This window comes from Electrophorus electricus, chromosome 2, assembly GCF_041902795.1.
Source record: "Electrophorus electricus isolate QZ-2024a chromosome 2, ASM4190279v1, whole genome shotgun sequence".
In the NCBI taxonomy this organism is placed as follows: Eukaryota; Metazoa; Chordata; class Actinopteri; order Gymnotiformes; family Gymnotidae; genus Electrophorus; species Electrophorus electricus.
This window is the reverse complement of record NC_137498.1, coordinates 1,848,639-1,874,236: the sequence shown is the minus strand read 5'-3', so window position 1 is coordinate 1,874,236 and position 25,598 is coordinate 1,848,639. Positions and strand designations below refer to the sequence as shown.

Genomic DNA, 25,598 nt, shown 5'->3' with positions numbered 1-25,598 from the left:
CTGTACAAATATAATACTGATTGTTGGCACGAACATTTTAGTCAATGGCCTTCCCATTCATCATTGGTCAGTTTACAACCACAGGATCACTGCTGACCAGATACTATTTGTGGGACAAACTAAAACACCGACAGTAGTGGCATGATAGAGGATGTTGCCCTATAATGAATGGATCAATAACAGCAGGATTGCTGGGGCTTCTACACATCAGTGCTGATCCTGTGTTAAAAGTGGTCTACCAAGCAACAGCAGGTCTGTGGTTAGACACTAACTGAAGCACTACACGATGGCTTATAATTGTTGTCCATGGCAACAGATGGGCAGTAGCCTGTAATCCACCTGTCAAACCAGATCTGAACCTTGTGGATATGTAGACAAGTTTCTTTAAAAAATGTTTTTAAAAAAGCAAATAGAAAGTATCACATTTTATGACCTTACTATATATCAGTCATATCTCTTTTAAAACATAAAGTGAAAAAATTATATATATTTACTTTGATAAGCAAAACTGCTGTCCCTTACCAATAAAACTTTTTAAAACACATATTTAAATCTGTTACATACTGACTGTTACACATTCATGAATGTTTGCTGATTTGCTGTATCACCTGTCACAGTTGAATAAACAGCAGACTGTCTAAATGAAATATAAGGGTGAGTGTCATACAACACTAGTAGATGCATCAATGCAACACACATTCATAAGGAGGAACAAGAACCTTGTAACTGGAGCCATTTATAAAGGATTGTGTTTACATCTAAGTGACAGAGCATTTAAAGTGACACAGCAAACACTGAAACAATACAGAGTAATGCAAACACATAGATGTCCTGATGCGCATTGAGGTCATCAGCCAGATCTTTATTTTGCTGAGCAGAGGGAGATGGTCTTCTGTAGTTTGTGATGTCTTACATGACTCTCCACATGGTGCAGCTTATCAATAACAAGAATAGATGGAAATCACACAGAGAATATTACCAAACAGTCCTTGAGATTTTAAAGAAGAACAAATTGACTTGTTTATGTAACTTCATCTTTAACAGTTTTTTGGGAGAGGGAGTCAGCAGAGAGAGAAATGAGAAGATGACTGAGTTTTCCTAGTCGGTAAACTGAATTGAGTTGAAATGAATTGATCATTGTCATTAAATAAAAGATTACATGAAAAATCATTTAGCAGCACGATTGACTGCAAGGACACAATTAGAGAAGAAAGGTAACTGTCACGATTGGCCGGTCCACCAACCAGAGGGAGACACTCGAATCAAACGAGGATCGCATTGTTCATCTTTCTCGTTCCCAATTGCCTGAGTATTGATTGGAGACACCTGCTCCTCATCAATGATTCTCCCTATTTGTACACCCGCAGGTTCCCAGGAACAATGCTGTGCATTAATGACCAAGAGGACTCCATGACGCTTGCTACCGTGAATCACCTAGTCTCTTAGTGGAATAATATAGCTCGTGTATTGATAAGTAATGGAAAATAAAGAGCATGTTAGCTCAACTTTGCCTCTCGCTTCCTCTGTGCCGTCAATGACACAGTAACCAATATACAAGAGGTTGAATATACAAACATAATAATCCAAAATGATATCTATAATGTAAAATGCAAAGTAAAAACATCTCTGTCTTAGGAAAGTGCGAGAGGGGAGGAGAGACTTATGCATATGACTGCCTGTGGAAAGAAACTGTTTTTAGTCTGTTGGTCAAAGTCAAAGTCAACTTTATTGTCATTCAGACTATACAAGTAGTGCACAGCTGAACAAGATTGTGTTTGTCCAAACTCCGCAGTGCAAATATACAATATACATAAAGGTAAAAATGCATGAGACAAGACATATTAGTCAAAATAGATAAGACATAGTATAAATACAACAAGGAATATATATGTATATATATTTATTTATATTGCACATTTTCTAAGAATTGAATACTGCACATTGCATATAGAAACTTTTGACATTGTTCCAGTAATTATTGCACAGTGTAACCGGTAAACTTCACACTTGAAAATGTAAGGTGTTCACAGAGAGAACATTGAAATGATTGCACAAAAGTAGCTACATATAGTAACAGTGAGCGGTAAGGAGACAGATGCATGTGCTAAAAAGAGTGAGACTTAATAGGGGCAAATCCAGAATCAGAGTCGTCCAGGGTCATAGAACCAATACAGAGAGCTAGCGGATACAGGAATAACAAGACGAGGGCTAGGATTCAGAAAAGCTAGGAAACACAAAGCAAAAGTACATGAAGGCAAACAGGAAGCAGGTTATTACAAAGACTAGGGAACACGGAGGCTAAGATAACACAAAGGCACAGAGTACAAAATTACAGGCTTTGCAAAAACATCAAAACAACCAAACATAAACACAATGAAGCCTAACAGTGAACAGCAAAAACACAGGCATCAAGATAGGTTTTAAATACAAGAACCAAAGGTAGAAACAAGGGACAGGTGCAAGCAATCAAATGAGGGGAGGAGAAAATGAAACTAAGGCATGGAACAAAAATGCACAAGACAGGGAAACACGGAACATGGAACCTGGAAGGGACTGATTGTGACACATATAAAAATAGGGGTGTGAGTTATAAATAGTGATCAAAAATAGTTCTATATTTCTAAATATAAAGTAAAATAAAATAAAATACTGAGTTTGGGTATATATGCTTAGACATTCTGTGTGTATGTTCAAGTTCAAAGTTCTGGTGTGCCAAAAAATATGGTGTGTATTGTTAAAGGTAGTTGAGTAATCTAATGGCCTGTGGGAAGAAGCTCTTGTTGAGTCTGGCAGTGTTGCACCATATGCAGCAGTAGCATTTACCAGAGGGCAGAAGGCTGAAAAGTCCATGGTCAGAATAGGTGGGCTCCCTGACCATGTTGAAGGCTCTGCTGAGGTAGCTTGACCGGTATAGACCATGTATGGATGGAAGTGAGGTTCTGATGATTTTCTCTGCTGTCCTCACCACTCTCTGGAGAGATTTCTGGTCTGAGGTGGTGCAAAGCCATACCAGACTGGGAGGCTGCTGGTCAGAAAGCTCTCTATTGTGCCTCTATAGAACATAGTGAGGATAGGAGAGGGAAGATTTGCTCTCCTCATCCTTCGCAGGAAGTGAAGGCACTGCTGTGCATTTTTGATGAGGGAGGTGATGTGTGTAATCCATGTCAGATCATCTGAAATGTGCACCCCTAGAAACTTGATGCTTCTCACTAACTCTACGGCAGTACTATGGATTGTGAGTGGAGTATGTACCGTGTGCTTCCTCTTGAAGTCAACAATGATTTCCTTTGTCTTGTTCACATTCAGTGACAGGTTGTTATTGTTGCACCAGATGACGATTTGGTTCGCTTCCTCTCTGTATGCCGAGTTATCATCATTTCTGATGAGGCCCACTACCGTGGTATCATCTGCAAACTTGATGATATGATTCGAGTTGTACTTGGCACAACAATCTTAAGTCATTATGGTGAACAACAGAGGGTTTAGCACACAGCCCTGGGGAACTCCCATGTTCATGATAATGGTTTCAGAGGTGTTTACTCCAACTTGTACTGTCTGTGGTCTGTCTGAGAGGAAGTCCTGACCTTTGAGGGTGTGGGCTGACCTTTGAGCGGGTGGGGTTAGGTGGTATCTTCATATTTGACCTAGCTCAGATGAAAAGAGACTCTGCAGCTGTAATTACTTAAGAACACGCAGATGTTCAACTTTTAGTTTTGTGTATTTGGCTGTTGATTGGTGTGTGCCTGACTTATTTGTGTTGTCATGTTTCTTTTAGTCATTTATTGTATTGAAAGTTAGTTTCAATTGTTACACGTCATAGAATTGCTCTAAAGCTCCTTGACTTTCTGGATAATATGCACTTGATAACTTATGTTGAATTTTCAACTCTAAAATGACCTGAGAAAAATGTTTTTATGTACACTAACACTAACTGTAAATATGTTCAATTACAAGATGGAACTGTACATTGTGTACATACATATATACATATCCATATATACATTGTACATTGTGTATATAAACATAATATACATATATTGTACATACATTGTTAATATATTTTGTATATATATAGATATATATTTCTCTATGCACCCCTGTTTTTCTTTTTCCTCAGTTTGGACAGAGCACTCTCCACCATTTCACTGCGAGCTATACTGTGTATGACTATGTATGTGACAAATAAACCAAACTTGAGAACTTGAAAACACTACCTCCCCATCAATAAACAGACAATAACTCCTATCCCAAACAGGCACCACTGCCTATAATCAGTATCTATGTACACACTAGAACATGTATTTCTAACACAGGGATCACAATTATAGACAGAACACAGGAATACAACATGAGTGAAACCCAGTGTAGGCTTACATACAGATGTACATAATACACAAAATTGCTAACTATGGATATCAAGAAGCAAGGTACACACAGGCAAGACCACAAAACAAAACAAATTGCATGCTAAGGCAAAACCAAACAAATCTAGGGTGATCTTAGTGTGAGTTTGGACAAGATTCCATCTTCTCCCAGCAGGGTCCTTATATAGGCCACAGAAATAATTTAAGGCAAGGCTGAGTCAGTAACGAAGTAGATAGCAAGACTCAAATCCTGAACTGGAGCAGGAGCGCACTGCTGCACTCCAGGAGAATAACACAATACAGTTACTGCCCTTATGTATTATGTGCCTTTATTAGTCACTGAACACCTTCTTTGTGTCAGTCTTTTTTTCTTGCTTTTAATTTGTTGTTCTTCACATTAACTGCCTTTGATAATTTGACTGTCACCGTTGGCCGGTCCACCACTGAGAGAGACACGCCCATGTCAGACAGGGTCCATACCGTTTGTCTACCCCATTCTCAATCACCTGATTGGCAGGTGGAGGAGAGGCAAGGGGTTGCAATACCTCAAGGACTGGGTAGGGTACAGCCCTGAGGAACGTAGATGAGTCCCGGCCTCCCAGGTTTTAGACCCCAGCCTCAACGCCTCCTTCCACAGGCTGTACCCATGGAGGCCCCACCACCTGTGGCAGGCCATGCTCCAGGCAGCTAGCGTGGCCTTTGGGGAGGGTTCTGTCATGGGCGGCCGTTCCACCACTGAGAGGGACATGCCCACGTCAGAAGGGGGCCTTAATGTTTGTCTACCCCACTCTCAATCACCTGATTACTGACTGGAGACACCTACTCCTCATCATTGTGTCTCACTATTTATGCACCCTCAAGTCCCAAAGAACAACGCTGCACATTAGTGGTCAAGGATACTACAGAGTTCCCTCGGTGCATTGCAACTCGGCATTCGTAGCAACCATGCGGATTGCTTTACCATTTACATTGTTTGTCACAGATAATAAAGAGCACGTTAGCTCAACTTCGCTTCTCCCTTCTTCTGTGCACCCAGCGTCACAGAATGCGCAGCCATCTGGAAGCCAAGCAAGCATCCCTGACTGGGCTCTCCTGCGAATGGTCCAGATGGCAGCTCTGGACCAGCAGAAGCAGGAGATCGGGGAGGTTTGCTCGATGGTGCAGGTACTAGGGGCAGTACATGCACCGCCTGGCCACGAGTCCAGAGCAACGGGTGACCCCCCCGTCAGTCCACCAGTGACTGAGGCTTATGAAGGAGACCAACTTGTGAGGGGTTCATTGTCCAGTGTGATCTGTTCCTTGGGTACCAGGATCAGTTAACAGAACACTTTGCATCTGCAAAGCCACCAGCATTGTGGAAGACCCCACACACACCTCACACAAACTATTCACCCTCTTGCCATCTGGAAAAAGGTACCACAGCATTCAGTCCCTCACCTCTAGACTGTGCAACAGCTTCTTCCCAGAAGCCATCAGACTCCTGAGCTCTGGCTAATTCTGATTACAAAAAAATGGACACATCTATACATAGACACATGCTTATACACATTCATGCAGACACACACACACACACACACACACACACAAACACACAAGTATATACAATCATACACACACATACATATGTACATACATACATACATACATACACACACACACATACATTGTTTTTATATCAGACAAATTGCTGAAGTCAAACTTCACACACACATAATACACACTCCTTTTGCTCTCTTGCACATTCTTTCTACTTGCTGCTAGAATACTGTACTATATCAATACTGTATTCTGAACTGTTTCTGGCTGCAACCAGTGGCTGCTATGTTCAATATAGAATGTCACTGACTCCTATGCACAAACCTACTTTACATATTCTCAGTACTGCACTGGTCAAAAGAATGCACTGCCTGTTCATTGTGGATTGGTCCTTTCTTGTATTTATTGTATTTATTGTATGGTATTATTGCACTGTATTGTACTGTTTGCACTCGTGTAGTGTGTTGTCTGTTGCACTTGTTTTGTTTTGCACCATGGTCCTGGAGGAACATTGTTTCATTTTGCTCTGTACTTTTATATAGCTGAAATGACAATAAAAGCCTTTTGAACTTTGAACTTTGAACTTGAACGCGAAAGTATCCTTTGTGATCTCCAGGCTCATGGGTAAAGCTCGCACTTGGGGTGCGGTGCTGGTCACTAACGCGTAGCCCCTGATAAGTGACTACTCCGAGTTCGTTCAGGAACTAAGGGCAGTGTTTAACCACCCCCATCAGGGGAGGCTCTGTGGACAAGCCCTGTTGCGCCTAAGGCAGGGTCTCAGACCAGCTGCAGACTACGACATGGAGTTCCAGACCCTGGCTCCCGGAACGAGATGGAATGAACCCGTGCTGATCGATGCATTCCTTGGAAGGCTAAGGGCAGAGTTGCAGACAGAGCTGGCCTGAAAGCAGGAAGCTGCCTCGTTGAACGATGCATCTCACAATCACCTATGACCGCCTCCTGCAAGAGCGGCATCGGTACCTCAGTCGGGGCTCCCCACAAAGGGAGCGAACAGCCGGACAGACCGACCCGCCAGAGGAGCCTATGCAGCTGGTAGTGGCAGGAGTATGGCATCGTCCCGGGGAACAAAAGAAAGGCAACACTGCAGTGAGTTATTCCCCGATACACTCGATGTGTATCTAGTGAAGTGACCCACCAGTGGCTTGGTGTCACTCTGAACAGAGCAGAATCTTATTTTATAATATATTGAATTCATATGCAAGAAAACCACCAATCTATGTCGTTCTTCTTTAAAATCTCAGGAGCGGTTTGATAATATTCTCTGTGTGATTTGTATCTATTCTTGTTATTGATTAGCTGCACCATGTGGAGAGTCCTGTAGACATCCCAAACAACAGAAGACCATCTCAGGCAAATAAAGATCTGGCTGATTACCTCAATGCACATCAGGACATCTATGTGTTTGCATTACTCTGTATTGTTTCAGTGTTTGCTGTCTCAATTTAAATGCTCTGTCACTTAGATGTAAACACAATCCTTTATAAATGGCTCCAGTTACAAAGCCCTTGTTCCTCCTTATGAATGTGTGTTGCATTGATGCATCTACTAGTGTTGTATGACACTCACCCTTATATTTCATTTAGACAGTCTGCTGTTTATTCAGCTGTGACAGGTGATACAGCAAATCAGCAAAACTTTAATGAATGTGTAACAGTGAGAAGGTAACAGATTTAAAGATGTATTATAAAAAGTCTTAGTTGTAAGGGACAGCAGTTTTGCTTATCAAAGGATATATAAGATATAAGAAATATATATACAGTTTTATCGCTTTCTAGGTTATTATAGTATTATTTTTAAAGAGAAATTATTGCCATATAATAAGTGCATAAAACATGATACTTTCTATTTGATTTTCTTTTTTTTAAATAAACTTGTCTACATACCCACAAGGTTCAGATCTGGTTTGACAGGTGGATTACAGGCTACTGCCCATCTGTGGCCATGGACAACAATTATAGTAAGCCATCGTGTAGTGCTTCAGTTAGTGTCTAACCACAGACCTGCTTGGTAGACCATTTTTAACACAGAATCAGCACTGATGTGTAGAAATCCCAGCAATCCTGCAGTTATTGATACATTCATTACTGGGCAACATCCTCTATCATGCCACTACTGTCAGTGTTAATTTTGTCCCCCAGTATCTGGTCAGCAGTGATCTTGTGGATGTAAACTGACCAATGATGAATGGGAATGAGGTTGACTAAAATGTCCAAGCTAACAGATGGGCTTCAATTTGTACAGTTATAATTATAACATGGGTGCACCTAATATCACACCATTTGAGAATATGTGTTTTGAATAAATGAGTGTAGAATGTTCCAATTTTCCATGTCCTGTATATATTCCACATTAGTAAAAAAAACAATTTCAAGCCACAATTTAAGCCATGTAGAACTGTATTGAAAATGGAAATCAAAAGTCAGTTCAGTTGATTTTAGCAGATGATACACTATTCTACTCAGAACAGATTAATTCTTGAGGAATTTTTCCTAATTATTTTTCCTAATAAAATAATTTTGATGGCCTTTCTAAACCAGTGGTAGAAGAAGGCATACACAATAGGATTACATGTTGAACTGGAATAAACAGCCCAAGAAATCACCTGCATCACTTGTGGTGGACCATTAAGACCAGAAAATGCAATGTATGTGGTGTACATTGTAGGTGGTGTCCAAAATGATAAAAACACTCCCATAACAACAGCCAGTGTTTTAGTGGCTTTTCTCTCTGTCTTACTAATAGTGGGCTGCCCTCTGGATGTGTTTAGCTGACAGTGAGTGTTGTGGACAGAACGTGACTGTCTCTGGGCAACAACATATATTTTCACATACACGCTTACCATGATAACAGAGGGGATGTACAACGAGAACAGAGAATTTATCAAAGCTGACACTGGGCCTATTACTGGAACACATGCCCCTTTACATAAAAACTCACTATTGTATTCAAAACGAAGAGTACTACGCTTCAGGAATATGATACCCATTGCAGCAGAATAGCTCCAACAAAAAGCAATCATGATTAATGTAACATGAGGTGTCATAATTCTGTGGTACAGCAGAGGGTGACATACTGCAACATATCGTTCAATAGAGATGAAAGCAAGATTTAAAACAGAGACAGTACACAACATAACAATAAGGCTGGATAATGTTTTACAGAATACAGTTCCAAAATACCAGCAGGTCTCCACAGAGTGTATCATCCTGGGAGGCATCACAACCCCTCCTACAAGCAGATCAGCTACAGCCAGAGAGAGAGTGAAGTAGTTGGTTGGAGTGTGGAGCTGCTTGAAATGAACGACTGCTATGATAACCAGCAGGTTTCCAACTAATGTAAAAAATATAATGAATCCAATGAGAAAATACATCCCAACTCTCATAACCTGGGGAAAGATGATCTTCTGGCAGGAGTTAGCATCATGTTCATAACACAGAGAAATGTTTCCTCTCATCGATTGTTGTCGTAGGCTGATGTCCATTATTCTTTTATATGTTTGTAAATAGTAGATTAGGAATATATGTTACCAGTAAGACATGTAATAATATACCATGAAACTCAGTATTTAAGGGAACAAAGTTAAAGAATTATTAAAGACTGCTCCTTTTTCAATTTTTCACCACAGCTAAAAAACGTGGCTTGTCCATGTCCATCTCATGTCCATCCTTACCTCTGTCTGCACACCAGGACAGTCCATGACTGATCAGAGAGCTGCTTTCATTTATAGTACCACAGTCCTGCAGGAGGAACACCTTTCTATAAAATCATTCATCTGTGCTGATCATGTGATACTCTATCCAACAATAACATTGAATCAGTGAAAACATTTACTACAACTTCTTTCTTACACAGTTACCTAAACAATTTTCCTCAGTTTTTGCAATATGTTTCTTGAAAACCCTGTAGATTTAGGAGTAAATCCCTTTCTTAGCATTAACTTACTTAGCATTATCAACACCATAACTCCTCTGCTAACAATATTAATAACAATAGGTCTGCATTTATTTCTTTTATTTTGCAATCAGTTCTTATTTACATGCTATTGGTGATTTTGAGTATCTACAGAGTAAACAGTCTGGTGAGCTACTCACAGGGTAGTCCTTATAGTCTCAGTGTTCAGATATTATTATGGCCTCTGATTTGTCTACTCTGTACATTATATGCATGTAGGCAGAAAATATCTGGAAAATATTTTGACATTGATATGTCATAGGCAACATATTACACCACCCTGATTAATTCTATTCATTTTAATTAATTTATTAATGACTAATAATTTTCTCAACTCATGAAAATTGGCAATTTGAATAAATGACAAAGCACTTTTGCAATTTTCTCTGCATAAGAGCATCTACCAAATATCGTAAAGGTAAATGTCTTGGCTCACAGATGTAATAACTAAGGTATGTCCATGGAATAAACAAAGATAAGAACAATATGCAAAGATAAGAACAACATGCACAACAATCATTGACTAAGATTCTACTAATGATCAAGAGCGTCTAGTTCAGTAGAATAACAATCCTAACAATGCAAGCTAAATTTAACCCAAGCAATTTGTGGTGGATGCAGGTAGCTACTTAAGATAATAAAGAAAAGAGAGAAGAAACAAAAGGATATAGATTGTTTTAAGCAACCCATCAGGGTAACCATGCAGGTCATCTACTTTTCAATCAACATGATCAACAAAGGAAACTTATTAATCAGTAAACTCCTTTTGAAAGTGTGTCTACAGTATAATAGGAGGATCAGGAGAGAAAGACAGTAATTCTATCAAGTTACTACTGATACCAAATGGCACCCAAAGGATTGGACTCCTCCGAAAGAGGACCTTCTACCACCGGCTTCAGTGCCGACACATGGCTGGTTCCAGGGAGGCCCACATGGTAGGTGACCTCGTTAATGCGTCGTGTGACAGTGTACAGACTCTCGTATCTCGCGGCCAGCTTACTGCAGGATCCCGCATGGCCATCTGCCATCAAGACCCACACTTTCTGCCCAGGTTCATTCAGGGGCGTTTCCCCATGCCTCCTATCCGCCTTCCTCTTATAGGCGGCGATGGCCTTGTGCAGCTTTTGATGCACCCCTTCCCACACCCGCTCACTGCGTCGACACCACGCTTCCACCGCTGGCTGATCTGATGTGGGCGGATTCTACGAATAGAGTAGAGGCTGGAAACCTAGGACACACTCAAAAGGTATTAAACCCGTCGCTTCATGACGTAGGGAATTCTGGGCATACTCAGCTCAGGGGAGGTAATTACTCCAGGTTTCGGGTCGGTCTTGACAAAAAGGCCTCAGAAATTTACCCAGTTCCTGGTTTGCCCTTTCTATCTGCCCATTGGCCTGAGGGTGGTAGCTAGATGTCAGGCTGACTATGATGTACAGTTTCCTCAGCAGTTCCTTCCACACCTTTGACGTGAATTGTGGTCCCCTGTCTGATACGATGTCTTCCAGCAGTCCAAACACTCGGAAGACCTGGTGGAAGAGCAGTTCTGCCAGTTCCCAGACAGATGGTAGGTCTTTCAGTGGCAAGAATCTCACCATTTTTGAGAACCTGTCCACAATCACCAAGACTACGGTGTTGCCTTCTGAAACAGGTAGGCCAGTAACAAAGTCTATAGCAAGGTGGGACCAGGGCCGAGGAGGAGAGCTAACTGGCCATTTCAAGTATTTGTTGGGGAACAGGGCATGCCTAGTTCATGCATATCCAATAGCATTTGTTCCTGTATTAGAGGACAGGAATTTCTCTAGTACATAGGAATGCATAAAATCCATCATAAAGAAATAAAGGAATAAAGAAAAATAAAGAAAATCATACATTATTACCCATTTCTACATCCTGGTCTTAGAATGAAATTTGCTATCAGACCCTGAGAGAGGTAGAGCAATTGGATAATGAATTTAATTACTTTCCTAATTTCTAGAAGTTACAAACTACTAACTTTAATATATTGTCAAACTGGTTCAAATAGGATTTCTGGTAAACACAGTTAGTAGTGTATAAAATTTGTTAAAAATATGCATGAAGGTAAGCAACATACAAATGAAGTAATCTGACTGAATAATGCAACTACAGATATTTATAAATAAATAAAGAGCAAACATCACAATTTGGAGAATTACATTACAGGTTGATTATCATTATCCACTACGGATAGGGGGGTGAGGGTCAGAAGCCAGGCCATCTTGATAGCTAGGCCGATTATAGCTTTGTTGCACCAGCAGGTCCTGGGTCTGGTCCATGGCTGGGGCTGGGAGAGAGCCTCCCTTTGACCAGGTTAAAGTTTCATCGGGGGAATAATGTGCACTCTTCACTACAAATGCTCAAGTTAGTTTAATGACAACAGCAACAGAGGAACAGCAAAAGAAAAGGACTGACTCAAAGGAAACAGTGACTGATAACAACACATAATATGAGGGTGGTAACTAGATCTCAATACAACCTGTGACTAAAAGAAATGCCACAATACGAATAAGTCGGGCACATACCAATTAACAGTCAAATACACAAAGCCTCTTGACAGCCTTTGGCTACAGACAGGACAAAAACCAAGCTGGATGGGTTACTGTGCAGGTGTACAGTGTGGTTTTGAACAATGGGCATTACCGTACAAGTGTACAGTGTGGTGCTGAAGCATAGGCATTACTGTACAGGTGAGAAGTGCAGTGCGAAAACATGGGCATTACTATGCAAGTGCACAATGCGATCTGAAGCATCTGTAATACTGTACTGGTGTTCAGTGCAGTGTTGAATCATGGGCATTACTGTACAGGTGTACAGTGCAGTGTAGAAGTGGTATTGATAGTGAAGGGGTATTCCTGTATTGCCATGTTCAACCTCACAACCTGGCCCTCAGGCTATTTGAACTGCAAGTGTCATGTGAGTGCAGCTTGATGAGTTCACATGGAAAAAATACAGACATTACAGATGTTTAGCTCACAATTACTTAATATCCAGCTCCAAGATACAATTCTAAAAGGGAGGGGGACCAGGTTTGGACTTCAGTCAACTAATAAATAATCATTTCTTCTCTAACTACCCCCTGTTGTTACACATGAGCCTTTCTAGGTGACCTGTATAGTAGTTTGTGACCAGGTTTCATTAAAATGACTTAAAGCCACTATAGATGAAATTAAAGACTACTTGAATTACATAACATTTGCACATAAATAGGTTAAAATTTATTAAATGTTACCTTTTTACACACACAATACTATATACCAACTGAATAAAGAACAGAGATAATGAATGTAGCAAAATTACACTCGAGATAATCTTACATAAACATACGAATAAAAACAGAACCATAAAAGAAAATATGTGGCAGGCCTGATTTGTTGTTCATGAACGCATTAGAATGAAAGCACAATGGCCGCTTCAATCTTGTTTACAAAAAAAAAAAAGGTTCCTTTTTGGGCAGGGTGAAGAGGGTAGTTTTAATCCCCTTGGCGTGGATATTTCATCAGACTGACCCTGGACACATATTTTCCATCAGATGACTTAACAAAGACTGAACTTCCTCAGCAAGCTAAGGTACACTCATCGACTGACTTTTATCACTTAGCAGACCTACTGTGGCATGGTGTGTTTTGTCCACTGCATAGAAGAAAACAGGAAGGCCCTGCAGAAGGTGGAGAGAATACATCAGTATGACACTACCCCACCTTAAAGAAATCTACCCCACCTCAAAGACATATACCTCATGTCAAAGACAGCTACCCCACCTCAGACACATCTACTCCACCTCAAAGACATCTACCCACCTCAGAGACATAAACTCCAGCTAAGCACAAAAGAAAATATTTTTTTAGAAAGGGCCCCACTCACCCTGAACTTAATCTATTTTCACCCCTGCCCTCCAGAAAGAGATACAGATCACTCAGAGGAAAAACTAACACACAAAAAAACAGAGGCACTACCTAGCTCAGACACATCTACCCCCACCTCAGAGACACTACCTTACATTAGTAAGTTCATTTATGTAGATGATCCCCTATTCTAATCAGAACAATTTCATTCTAGAGGAATTTGTCCTAAATACTTTTCCTAATAAAATAGCTTTGATAGCCTTTCTAAACCAGCAGTAGAAGAAAGCATACACAATAGGGTTACAGGCTGAATTGGAAAAAACAGTCCAAGAAATCGCCTGCATCACTTGTGGTGGACCATTATAACCATAAAATGCTACATATGTGGTGTAGATAGAAGGTGGTGTCCAAAATGATAAAAACACTCCCATAACAACAGCCAGTGTTTTAGTGGCTTTTCTCTCTGCCTTACTAACAGTGGGCTGCCCTCTGGATGTCTTCAGGTGAGAGAGAGTGTTGTGGATTGAACGCGAATGTCTCTGGGCAACAATATATATTTTCACATACATGCACACAATGATTACAGAGGGGATGTACAAAGAGAACAGAGAAACTATTAAAGCTGCCATTGGCCCTATTTCTAGAACACATGCCCCCTTACATAAAACCTCACTATTGTGTTCAACACGAAGAGTATTTTGCTTCAGAAATATGATTCCCAGGGCAGCAGAATAGCTCCAACAAACAGCAATCATGATTAAGGTAACATGAGGTTTCATAGTTCTGTGGTACAGCAGGGGGTTACATACTGCAATATATCGTTCAACAGAGATAAAAGCAAGATTTAAAACAGAGACTGAGCATAACATAACAATAAGACTGGTTAATATTTTACAGAATACAGTTCCAAAATACCAGCAGGTCTCTATAGTGTGTATCATCTTGGGAGGCATCACAACCCCTCCTAGAAGCAGATCAACTACAGCCAGAGAGAGAGTGAAGTAATTAGTTGGAGTGTGGAGCTGCTTAAAGTGAATGACTGCTATGATAACCAGGAGATTTCCAACTATTGTAGCAAATATAATAATTCCAATGAGAAAATACATTCCAACTCTCATAACCAGGGGAAAGATGATCTTCTGGCAAGAGTATGGATGATGCTCATAACAAAGAGAAATGTTTCCTCTTGTCCAGTGTTGTCGTAGGCTGATGTCCATTAGGCTTTTTCATTTATCTGTTTATAAATATGACATCCAGAATTTACCATAAACATATTATGAAACTCAAAATTATTCAAAATTATTAAATACAGTTCCTAACTTTTCATTAACAACAGCTAAAAAACGTAACTTGAATTCATGTCCATCCTTACCTCTATCTGCACACTAAGACAGTTCAGCACTGATCAGAGAGCTGCTTTCATTTATAGTACCACAGTTCTGCAGCGAGAACGCCTTTCTACTAAATCACTCCTCTGTGTTGGTCATGTGACATAACAACAGTGAACCAAAATACATTTACCGCGTTTTCCTTCTTACACCATCAGCCAAATACATTTCCTCAGTTTCCTCAATACATCTCTTGAAAACCCTGTAGATTTAGGAGCACATATATAGCACTGTATATAGTGATTGCCAAATTTTCCTCATTGTTCTAGGTGATGATTTCTTTTGGAGATTTTCTGCAGGTAAATGCATTACATGGCATTTTCCAATGTTATTACTCATCTGGTAACAATTAATTAATTAAAATCTCTGCACTGATGTTATTTTACTTTTTTTTACAACCACTTCTTATTTGAATGCTGTTGTATGAAAATCTGCAAAGTAAATCATCTTGTGAGCTATCCACACGTTAGTCCTTATGCACAGCCTCAGTTTTCAGATATTGACATGTCTTTCATTTGTCTTCTCATCTCTACATGAATTATATGCAGGGATATTAATGCAATCATATAGAATGGTGTATGTAGGCCGTTAAACTCTGGTAAATATTTTGATACTGATATGTCATAGGCAACACATCACACAGTAGAAGAAATAGTGTGGCATCAGTGAATAAGCAAAACTTACTTGTCAATTTGACGCTTGCTGCACAGAAGAAGCGAGAGGTGAAGTTGAGCTAACATGCGCTTTATTATCCATGACAAACAATGTAAATGGTAAAGTAATGCATAGGGATGCTACGAATGCCGAGTTGCAATGTACCATGGTAACTCCGTAGTGTCCTTGACCACTAATGTGCAGCGTTGTTCTTCAGGACCCGCGGGTGCATAAATAGGGTACACAATGATGAGGAGTAGGTGTCTCCAATCAGTAATCAGGTGATTGAGAATGGAGTAGACAATCGGTATGGCCCCTTTCTGATTTGGGCATGTCCCTCTCGGTGGTGGACTGGCCAACGGTGACAGTTTAATTATCAAAGGCAGTTAATGAGAAGAACAACAACTTAAAAGCAAGAGAATAAAACTGTCACAAAGGAGGTGAACAGTGACTAATAAAGGCACATAACACATAAGGGCTGTAACTGTATTGTGTTACTCTTCCAAAGTGCAGCAGTGCGCTCCTGGCCCAGTTCAGGATTTGAGTCTTGCTATCTACTTCGTTACTGACTCAGCCTTGCCTTAAGTTATTTCTGTGGCCTATATAAGGACCCTGCTGGGAGAAGATGGAATCTTGTCCAAACTCACACTAAGATCATCCTAGCTTTGTTTAGTTTTGCCTTAGCATGCAATTTGTTTTGTTTTGTGGTCTTGCCTGTGTGTACCTTCCTTCTTGATATCCATAGTTAGCAATTTTGTGTATTATGTACATCTGTATGTAAGCCTACACTGGGTTTCACTCATGTTGTACTCCTGTGTTCTGTCTATAATTGTGATCCCTGTGTTAGAAATACATGTTCTAGTGTGTACATAGTTACTGATTATAGGTAGTGGTGCCTGTTTGGGATAGGAGTTATTGTCTGTTTATTGTCAGGGAGTTAGTACCGGTGTAAACCTTTTGGGATTGGGCTCCATTCTTATATACTGCCATTAGACACATATATGCGCAAAGGTTATTGCGAGCTCATTTTGGATCCCAATATGCACTAGGTTAAGTGATCGTCCGGACAGTGTTTACTGCCCTTTCCTGACCCGATTACCACAGTGAATATACAGTTTTTGGGACTCACTATGGGCGCTCTTGCACTTTCCTGCCCCTCAGCCCACCCTAGACCCTACTTCCACATACAGATTGAACACCCTGAAAGCAGTCTGAGCACAGAGAAAGCTATAATCCTAAATCAAGCATATTGAATGGTGTCATATATACTTGGAGTGGGATGGTCCATTCATTGGTCCACTACATCCCATCCCACCTGTAAGGAGAGGTTCGTCCAGCTGTCCTGTCCAAGTATTTCTGTCTGTCTAATGGATCCCACTCTGAGTATATATGAATAAGCATCAAATGGACACCAGTCAAAAAAGGTCCGGAAAGGGCAAGGAATGCCCGATTGGCCCCAAAGCATGTCCATTCACTCAGTGGCAGCCCCTGAGGACAAAAATGGAAGTGCCTGACTCCTAGATGTTAAGGAACAGGAAGTAGCACCCAGAGGAGCCATCGGTCGACACGACAAAGTCTGGGCCCCTGTTTGTAACACTGTTTGTAAACATCCCACCCCAAGTATATTTCCATTCAAATGTTATATACTTGTTTTGGACACCCTTTAGAAAGGTCAGATTGACACAAAAATTCATTATGTTTGCCAGGAACAACCCATGAGAAAGTGTGTAAAAGGAGGACACCCTAGTGTTTTGTTTTCTATTACAACAGCAGAGAACATTTCTCTGTGCATTGTGTGCAGATTTGAAAGGGCACAGACACACAGGAGCAGGCTGAAAACATTTTTCAAAAATAAATTAGTTTTTTTCTTGGCTGGGGAAGGGCATAGCAACCCGGCTGTCTGATATGTTATTCGGGGCACCCAGCTGAGCCAACATTCAATGCAGCAAAGTCTGCGCCCCTCCCTAAACACTGTTTGTAAACATCCCACTCCAAGCATATTTTCATTCATATGTCATATACTTGTTTTGGATACCAGTTGATTTTTGTTGTTTCTGATCACCTAGAGGGGCAATGCCCCAATATGTCATCCAAGAAACCTCCTACATCCCACCCATGAAATTTCGTGACCCTATGTAGTCCTGTTCCTGAAATGATAACCCTATACCTTGATGTGTGTGTTTTAGGGCTCTAAACACCAGCGGTGTAACATAGGAGCCCCAAACTAGCTAGCTAGATACTAGACCTGAGTGAGTTGAAGTATCACACGTTTGAAGTCTCTAGGTTGAAAGGTTTACGTACGCCAAATCGTAACATAAGCTCTCATAGTCAATGCATATGAATAGGAGAGGCCTAACCTACATTTCAGGGCCCTAAACACAAGCCGTACAATGTAGGTGTCCGGAACTCACTATCTAGATACTAGACCTAAGTGAGATGAACTTTCCCAGGTTTGAAGTGTCTAGGTTAAAAGGTCTATGTACACCAACCTGTAACATATGCACTTAAAGGCAATGCATTTGAATAGGAGAGGATTGACTAATGTTTCAGGGCCCTAAACACAATGTAGGTGTCCAAAACTCACTAGCTAGATACTAGACATAAGTGAGATGAAGTATTAAAAGTTTGAAGTGTCTAGGTTAAAAGATGGGCATAGGCCGACCCCGAACATGTGCACTTCTACTTTCTGACAGTCCCACTTCAAGTATATTTGAATTATGTCAAATATATACCAATCGATGTCCGATTCAAGTATATTTGAATTATGACAAAAAAAAATATACCATATGTGGGATGATCTCCGATTGAAGTATATTTGAATTATGACAAAAATATACCATATTTGGGAAGGTGTCCGATTCAAGTATATTTGAATTATGACAAAAATATATACATTTCAGTAATGTCAAATAGATTGCCAATGGGATGAAAATCCCAGTTCAAATACTGAATTGTCAGATTCAAGTATATTTTAACAATGTCAAATATATTGCAAGAGGGATCCCAATCGAAGTATATTTTAGTTGTGTCAGATATACTGCATGTTGGATTGTTATTATTGTAAACATCCCAATTCAAATATATGTCATTTAGTGTGTCAAATATACTGCACTTGGGATGAAAATCCCAATGCAAATATATTTCAGTGAGTGTATCAAATATACTTCAAATGGGATGAAAATATCATTTCAAGTATAGTCGGACATCTGCCACTCTGTGTCGAAATGTCAAATTGCAACAAAATAACAAATTTTTGATGATTTATAGCGCCCCCCACAGACGGGCTAGAAGTGCCACGCTAGGTCTGACTGAGTCGGGGTGACCCACAGAGCACCTCCGATGTGTCCCCCGGTTTGGGAAAAATCTGGGGTGGGCTGCGCGCAGTGCCTGCCAGATGAAACATATTATACTTGAATTTGGACGTTGGGGCACTATCTAGAGGTAGTGTACATCAAAACATTTTTCTCAGGTCATGTCAGAGTTGAAAATTCAACATAAGTTATCAAGTGCATATTATCCAGAAAGTCAAGTCGCTTTAGAGGTATTCTATTAGGCGTAACAATTGAAACTAACTTTCAATACAATCAACGACTAAAAGAAAGACGACAACACAAATAAGTCAGGCACATCAACAAACCAATCAACAGCCAAATACACAAAACTAAAAGCTGAATATACGAGTGTTCTTAAGTTATTACAGCTGCAGACTCTCTTTTCATCTGCGTTAGATCACATATCAAGATACCACATAACCCCACCTGCTCAAAGGTCAGCCCACACCCTCAAAGGTCAGCCAACCCAAGCAACCCAAATGCAGTACCCTAAGTGCCCTCACTGTGGCCTCTACACAGCTGAATCATTGCACTGCCCAAGGTCCTGGTCAGCTCTCGTGCCGTGGGGTACACATCCCTCATCAGCAGGCCCCCTAAAAATTTTCGCAGTCCCCTGGGTAGCTGAAGTGTCTCCTTCATGGACATGGGAGAGATACATGGGTTTGTGGGTCCCTGTGGACCATAACAATCTGATGGTCCACCTGAACTGAGAAAATCACCTTCTCTAGGTGCCATCTCAGCTTGCATGGCCCCTCATTTGGTGTTATTACCCCAATGTCTGTCAGAGACAGCACGTTACCTCAGAGATCTCTACCCCACCTCAGAGACACCTATCCTACATCAGAGACCCTACCCTACCTCACTGACATTTACACTACCTCAAAGACATCTACTCCACCTCAGAGACATGTACCCCACCTCAAAGACATGTATACTGGCTGAGTCCAAAGATAACCAGTTGTATTTGAAAGGGCTGCACTCACCCTGGACATAATATGTTCTTACTCCTGTTCTCAAGAAAGAGATGCAGATCAGTTCTAATCAACACTAGAACTGCACAAAGCTAGGGTGAAAAACCACACAAAGCTAAAAAAAAAACCAAGGGTGAAAAACCACACAAATCACACAAAGCTAGGGTTATCTTAGTGTGAGTTTGGACACGCTTCCATCTCAGCACTACAGGACTGTAGTCTCAGCACTACAGGACTGTAGTCTCAGCACTACAGGACTGTTTTGAATGCACTGACTGGAATGTGTTCAAGGAGGCTGCCAATGCCAATGGCAGCACATCCTTTTAGGGGAGTATGCTGAGTCTGTGATGGGATTCATATACAAGTGTGTGGAAGATGTGACCGTTATCAAAAATATCACCACACCTGCCAACCAAAAACCCTGGCTCACCAGAGAGGTACATACACGTCTAGGAGTGCATAATGCTGCTTTCAAGTCTGGGGACAAAGATGGTCTAAGATCTGTTAGATCCAACTTGAACCGGAGCGTGAGAGCAGCAAAGTGTGTGTATGGACAGAAAATCCAGAGTCACTTCACTGACTCACAAAACCCCAGGTACTTGTGGCAAGGCATCCAATTGATCACAGACTATAAACCATGTCCAGTACCCATCGATGACGACACTGACTTCCACAACATACTCAACATCTACTTAAGCTGGTTTGAGGAGGTAAACACTACGACAATAACAAAAGAACCCCTTAGCAAGAATGATGAAGAACTCTGTCTTGACTCAGTTGACATCCAGAGGACCCTATGCAGGGTCAACCCTAGGAAAGCTGCAGGTCCTGACAACATACCAGGGTATGTGTTCAGGGATTGTGCTGACCAACTGGTGCACATCCTCACAGACATCTATAACACCTCCCTGAGCCAAGCCATTGTTCTTCAGTGCTTCAAGGCAACTACTATTGTGCCACTGCCAAAGAAGTCGCCAGCATTAACGCTCAACGACTACCACCCCGTAGCACTCACTCCCATCATGATGAAGTGCTTCGTAAAACTGGTGAAAGACCACATAATGTCAAGACTTCCTGCAACATTTGACCCGCTCCAGTTCGCATACCGCCCTAACCGCTCCACTGATGATGCCACATCAGCAGCGCTTCACCGAAGCCTGACCCATCTGGAGAATAAGAACAGTTATGTGCGGATGCGTTTCACTGACTTCAGCTCTGTCTTCATCACAGTCATAGACCAACACTTGGTAAAGAAACTCCACCCATTAGGCATTGACACCCATTGTGCAACTGGTTATTGGACTTCCTCTGACCAGCAGCCTCCCAGTCTGGTATGGCACCTGCACTGCCTCAGACCAGAGGACAGCAAAGAAAATCATCAGAACCTCACTTCCATCCATGCACGGTCTATACCTGTCATGCTGCCTCAGCAGAGCCTCCTAGATGGTCAGGGATCCCACCCGTCCTGAGCATAGACTGTTCAGCCTTCTGCCTCTGGTAAACGTTACCGCTGCATGCGGTGCAAAACTGCCAGACTCAACAAGAGCTTCTTCCCCCAGGCCATTAGAGTACTCAACTCCCTTTAACAATACACACCACATTTTTTTGGCACACCAGGACTGTGTACTCAAACACACACACACACAGAATGTCTAAGCATATATACCCAAACTTAGTATTTTATTTTATTTTATACTTAGAAACATAGAACTATTTATAATCACTATTTATAACTCACACCCCCATCTTCATATGTAGCTACTTTTATGCAATAATTTCAATGTTCTCTCTGTGAGCACCTTATCAACATTTTCCAGTGCTAAGTTTATAATACTGGTTACATTCTGCAATTATCACTGGAACAATTTCAATAGTTTCTATATACAATGTGCAGTATTCTATTCTTATAGAATGTGAAATATATATATATATATATATATATATATATATATATATATATATATATATATATATATATATATATATATATACTCCTTGTTGTATTTATACTATGCCTTGTCTATTTTGACTAATATGTCTTGTCTCATGCATTTTTACCTTTATGTATATTGTATATTTGCACTGCGGAGTTTGGACAAACACAATCTTGTTCAGCTGTGCACTACTTGTATAGTCTGAATGACAATAAAGTTGACTTTGACTTTGACCAACAGACTAAAAACAGTTTCTTTCCACAGGCAGTCATATGCATAAGTCTCTCCTCCCCTCTCGCACTTTCCTAAGACAGAGATGTTTTTACTTTGCATTTTACATTATAGATATCATTTTGGATTATTATGTTTGTATATTCAACCTCTTGTATATTGGTTACTGTGTCATTGACGGCACAGAGGAAGCGAGAGGCAAAGTTGAGCTAACATGCTCTTTATTTTCCATTACTTATCAATACACGAGCTATATTATTCCACTAAGAGACTAGGTGATTCACGGTAGCAAGCGTCATGGAGTCCTCTTGATCATTAATGCACAGCATTGTTCCTGGGAACCTGCGGGTGTACAAATAGGGAGAATCATTGATGAGGAGCAGGTGTCTCCAATCAATACTCAGGCAATTGGGAATGAGAAAGATGAACAATACGGTCCTCGTTTGATTCGAGCGTCTCCCTCTGGTTGGTGGACCGGCCAATCGTGACAGTTACCTTTCTTCTCTAATTGTGTCCTTGCAGTCAATCGTGCTGCTAAATGGTTTTTCGTGTAATCTTTTATTTAATGACAACGATCAATTCATTTCAACTCAATTCAGTTTACCGACTAGGAAAACTCAGTCATCTTCTCATTTCTCTCTCCGCTGACTCCCTCTCCCAAAAAACTGTTAAAGATGAAGTTACATAAACAAGTCAATTTGTTACATAAACAAGTCAAACTTCTTTAAAATCTCAAGGACTGTTTGGTAATATTCTCTGTGTGATTTCCATCTATTCTTGTTATTGATAGCTGCAGCATGTTTAGAGTTCTGTAGACATCACAAACTACAGAAGACCATCTCCCTCTGCGCAGGACAATAAAGATCTGGCTGACGACCTCAATGTGCATCAGGACATCTATGTGTTTGCATTACTCTGTATTGTTTCAGTGTTTGCTGTGTCACTTTAAATGCTCTGTCACTTAGATGTAAACACAATCCTTTATAAATGGCTCCAGTTACAAAGCCCTTGTTCCTCCTTATGAATGTGTGTTGCATTGATGCATCTACTAGTGTTGTATGACACTCACCGTTCTATGTCGTTTAGAGAAGAGAATGCTTATATGAGTTATATAAGGTTATATAAGTCACGGAGGTTTTGCTTATCAAAGTAAATATAGGAAATAAGAAATATATATACAAGTTTATCTCTTTGTATTTTATTATATCATTGATTTAAAAGAGAAATTGTTGATACATAATAAGCTTATAAAATGTGATATTTTTTATTTCCTTTTTTTTTAAAGTAAGTGGTCCACATACAGACATGGTACAGAATCGGTTTGACAAGTGGATTACAGACTACTGCTTATCTGTTGCCATGTTTCAGTTAATTTCATTCTTGATGAATCTTTCCTAAATATTTTGCCTAATAAAATTGCTTTGATAGCCTTTCTAAACCAGCTGTAGAAAAATGCATACACAATAGGATTACACATTGAATTGGAATAAACAGTCCAAGCAATCATCTCAATCACTTGTGGTGGACCATTATAACCATAAAATGCAATGTATGTGGTGTAGATAGAAGGTGGTGTCCAACATGCTAAAAACACTCCCATAACAACAGCCAGTGTTTTAGTGGCTTTTCTCTCTGCCTTACTAATAGTGGGCTGCCCTCTGAGTGTGTTTAGTTGAGAGAGAATGTTCTGGACTGTACGTGACTGTCTCTGTGCAACAACATATATTTTCACATATATGCAGACCATGATAACAGAGGGGATGTACAAAGAGAACAGAGAAACTATCAAAGCTGACACTGGCCCTATTAGTGCAACACATGCCCCCTTACATAAAACATTACTATTGTGTTCAACCTGGAAAGCATTTCGCTCCATGACTATGATTCCTACTACAGCAGAATAGCTCCAACAAAAAACAATCATGATTAATGTAACATGAGGTGTCATAGTCCTGTGGTACAGCAGAGGGTGACATACTGCAATATATCGTTCAATAGAGATGAAAGCAAGATTTAAAACAGAGACAGAGCACAATACAATATTAACACTGCTGTGTATTTTACATAATACAGCTCCAAAATACCAGCAGGTCTCTACAGTGCGTATCATCCTGGGAGGCATCACAACCCCTCCTACAAGCAGATCAGCTACAGCCAGAGAGAGAGTGAAGTAGTTGGTTGGAGTGTGGAGCTGCTTGAAATGAACGACTGCTATGATAACCAGGAGGTTTCCAAATAATGTAAAAAATATAATGAAACCAATGAGAAAATACATCCCAACTCTCATAACCAGGGGATAGATGATCTTCTGGCAAGAGTACAAATGATGTTCATAACATAGAGAAATGTTTCCTCTCATCCAGTGTTGTCGTAGGCTGATGTCCATTATGCATTTTCTTTTTTGTGTTAGTAAATATGACAGGGATTTATGTTACCATTAAGACATGCAATAATATATTATGAAACTCAAAGAAACAACTGCAATTGCAAAAAAATAAACTAAATTATATTCCTAACTTTTCATTAACAGCAGATAAAAAACCCTGGTTTGAAATAGTGTCACTTTTAAAACAAACATATAATCTATTTTTATGCCAGTATGGAATCAGTCATAATGTCTGTCATATACCTTCTTACCTCTATCTGCACACCAGGACAGTTCATCACTGATCAGAGAGCTGCTTTCATTTATAGTACCACAAGCCTGCAGCAGGAACGCCTTTCTACTAAATCACACCTCTGTGCTGATCATGTGATATTCTATTCAAGAATAACAGCGAATCAAATTACATTTATCACTTCTTTCTTCTTATACCATTACCCAAACACATTTCCTCAGTTTCCTCAATACAGTTCTTGAAAACCCTGGGGATTTATGAGCACATATTTTTAGGTATTTCCCTGTTTTTAATGATTTCCTTAGTGCCCTCCCCGTTTCTTTTGGAGATAATTGTTTTCTGCAGGGAAATTCATTTTTTTTTAGCGTTTGCCAATGCCATACCTCCTCTGCTAACAATATTATTGGCTCTGCATTTATTTTATTTATTTTGCAGCCAGTTCATCTTTGCATGCTGTTAGTGATCTTGGGGGATTTGCAGGGATATTAATGCAGTATTAACTCAGAAAATTGCATTTAGGCCTTTAGACTCTGGACAATTTTTTGACACTGGTATGTCATATACAGCATATTACACATTAGTTGTGTCAGCGAAGAGGAGAAAACACGAGATGCCAAAGGACTTGTCAAATGCTCAAAGGCAGTTTAGTGACAACAGCAGCAGTAGAACAGCAAGATATAATGACCGACCCAAAGGCGGGAAACAGTTACTAATAAGAGGTCATTGTCTCAATTGGCC

General features: G+C 40.3%; 3 protein-coding genes across 3 annotated transcripts; all 3 read right to left on the bottom strand.

The window, feature by feature from the left end:
- Positions 1–7,619: 7,619 nt before the first annotated feature.
- Positions 7,620–9,581, bottom strand: LOC118241828 (trace amine-associated receptor 1-like). Its single transcript, XM_035529125.2, has one exon. It carries the CDS (start codon positions 9,400–9,402, stop codon positions 8,380–8,382), a length of 1,023 nt encoding a protein of 340 aa, XP_035385018.1. The 5' UTR covers positions 9,403–9,581; the 3' UTR covers positions 7,620–8,379.
- A 755-nt stretch (positions 9,582–10,336) lies between these two features.
- Positions 10,337–14,956, bottom strand: LOC118241811 (trace amine-associated receptor 1-like). Its single transcript, XM_081723389.1, has one exon. It carries the CDS (start codon positions 14,947–14,949, stop codon positions 13,927–13,929), a length of 1,023 nt encoding a protein of 340 aa, XP_081579515.1. The 5' UTR covers positions 14,950–14,956; the 3' UTR covers positions 10,337–13,926.
- Positions 14,957–23,476: 8,520 nt separating this feature from the next.
- LOC113587388 (trace amine-associated receptor 1-like) lies at positions 23,477–24,726 on the bottom strand. The gene has a single exon (XM_035529124.2). The coding sequence runs from the start codon at positions 24,626–24,628 to the stop codon at positions 23,576–23,578; it is 1,053 nt and encodes a 350-aa protein (XP_035385017.2). The 5' UTR covers positions 24,629–24,726; the 3' UTR covers positions 23,477–23,575.
- Positions 24,727–25,598: the final 872 nt, after the last annotated feature.

What these genes read in the sequence shown, in the direction of transcription:
- LOC118241828 (XM_035529125.2), bottom strand. Translation starts at nt 9,402, where the DNA reads ATGGACATCAGCCTACGACAACAATCGATGAGAGGAAACATTTCTCTG.
- LOC113587388 (XM_035529124.2), bottom strand. Translation starts at nt 24,628, where the DNA reads ATGGACATCAGCCTACGACAACACTGGATGAGAGGAAACATTTCTCTA.
- LOC118241811 (XM_081723389.1), bottom strand. Translation starts at nt 14,949, where the DNA reads ATGGACATCAGCCTACGACAACACTGGACAAGAGGAAACATTTCTCTT.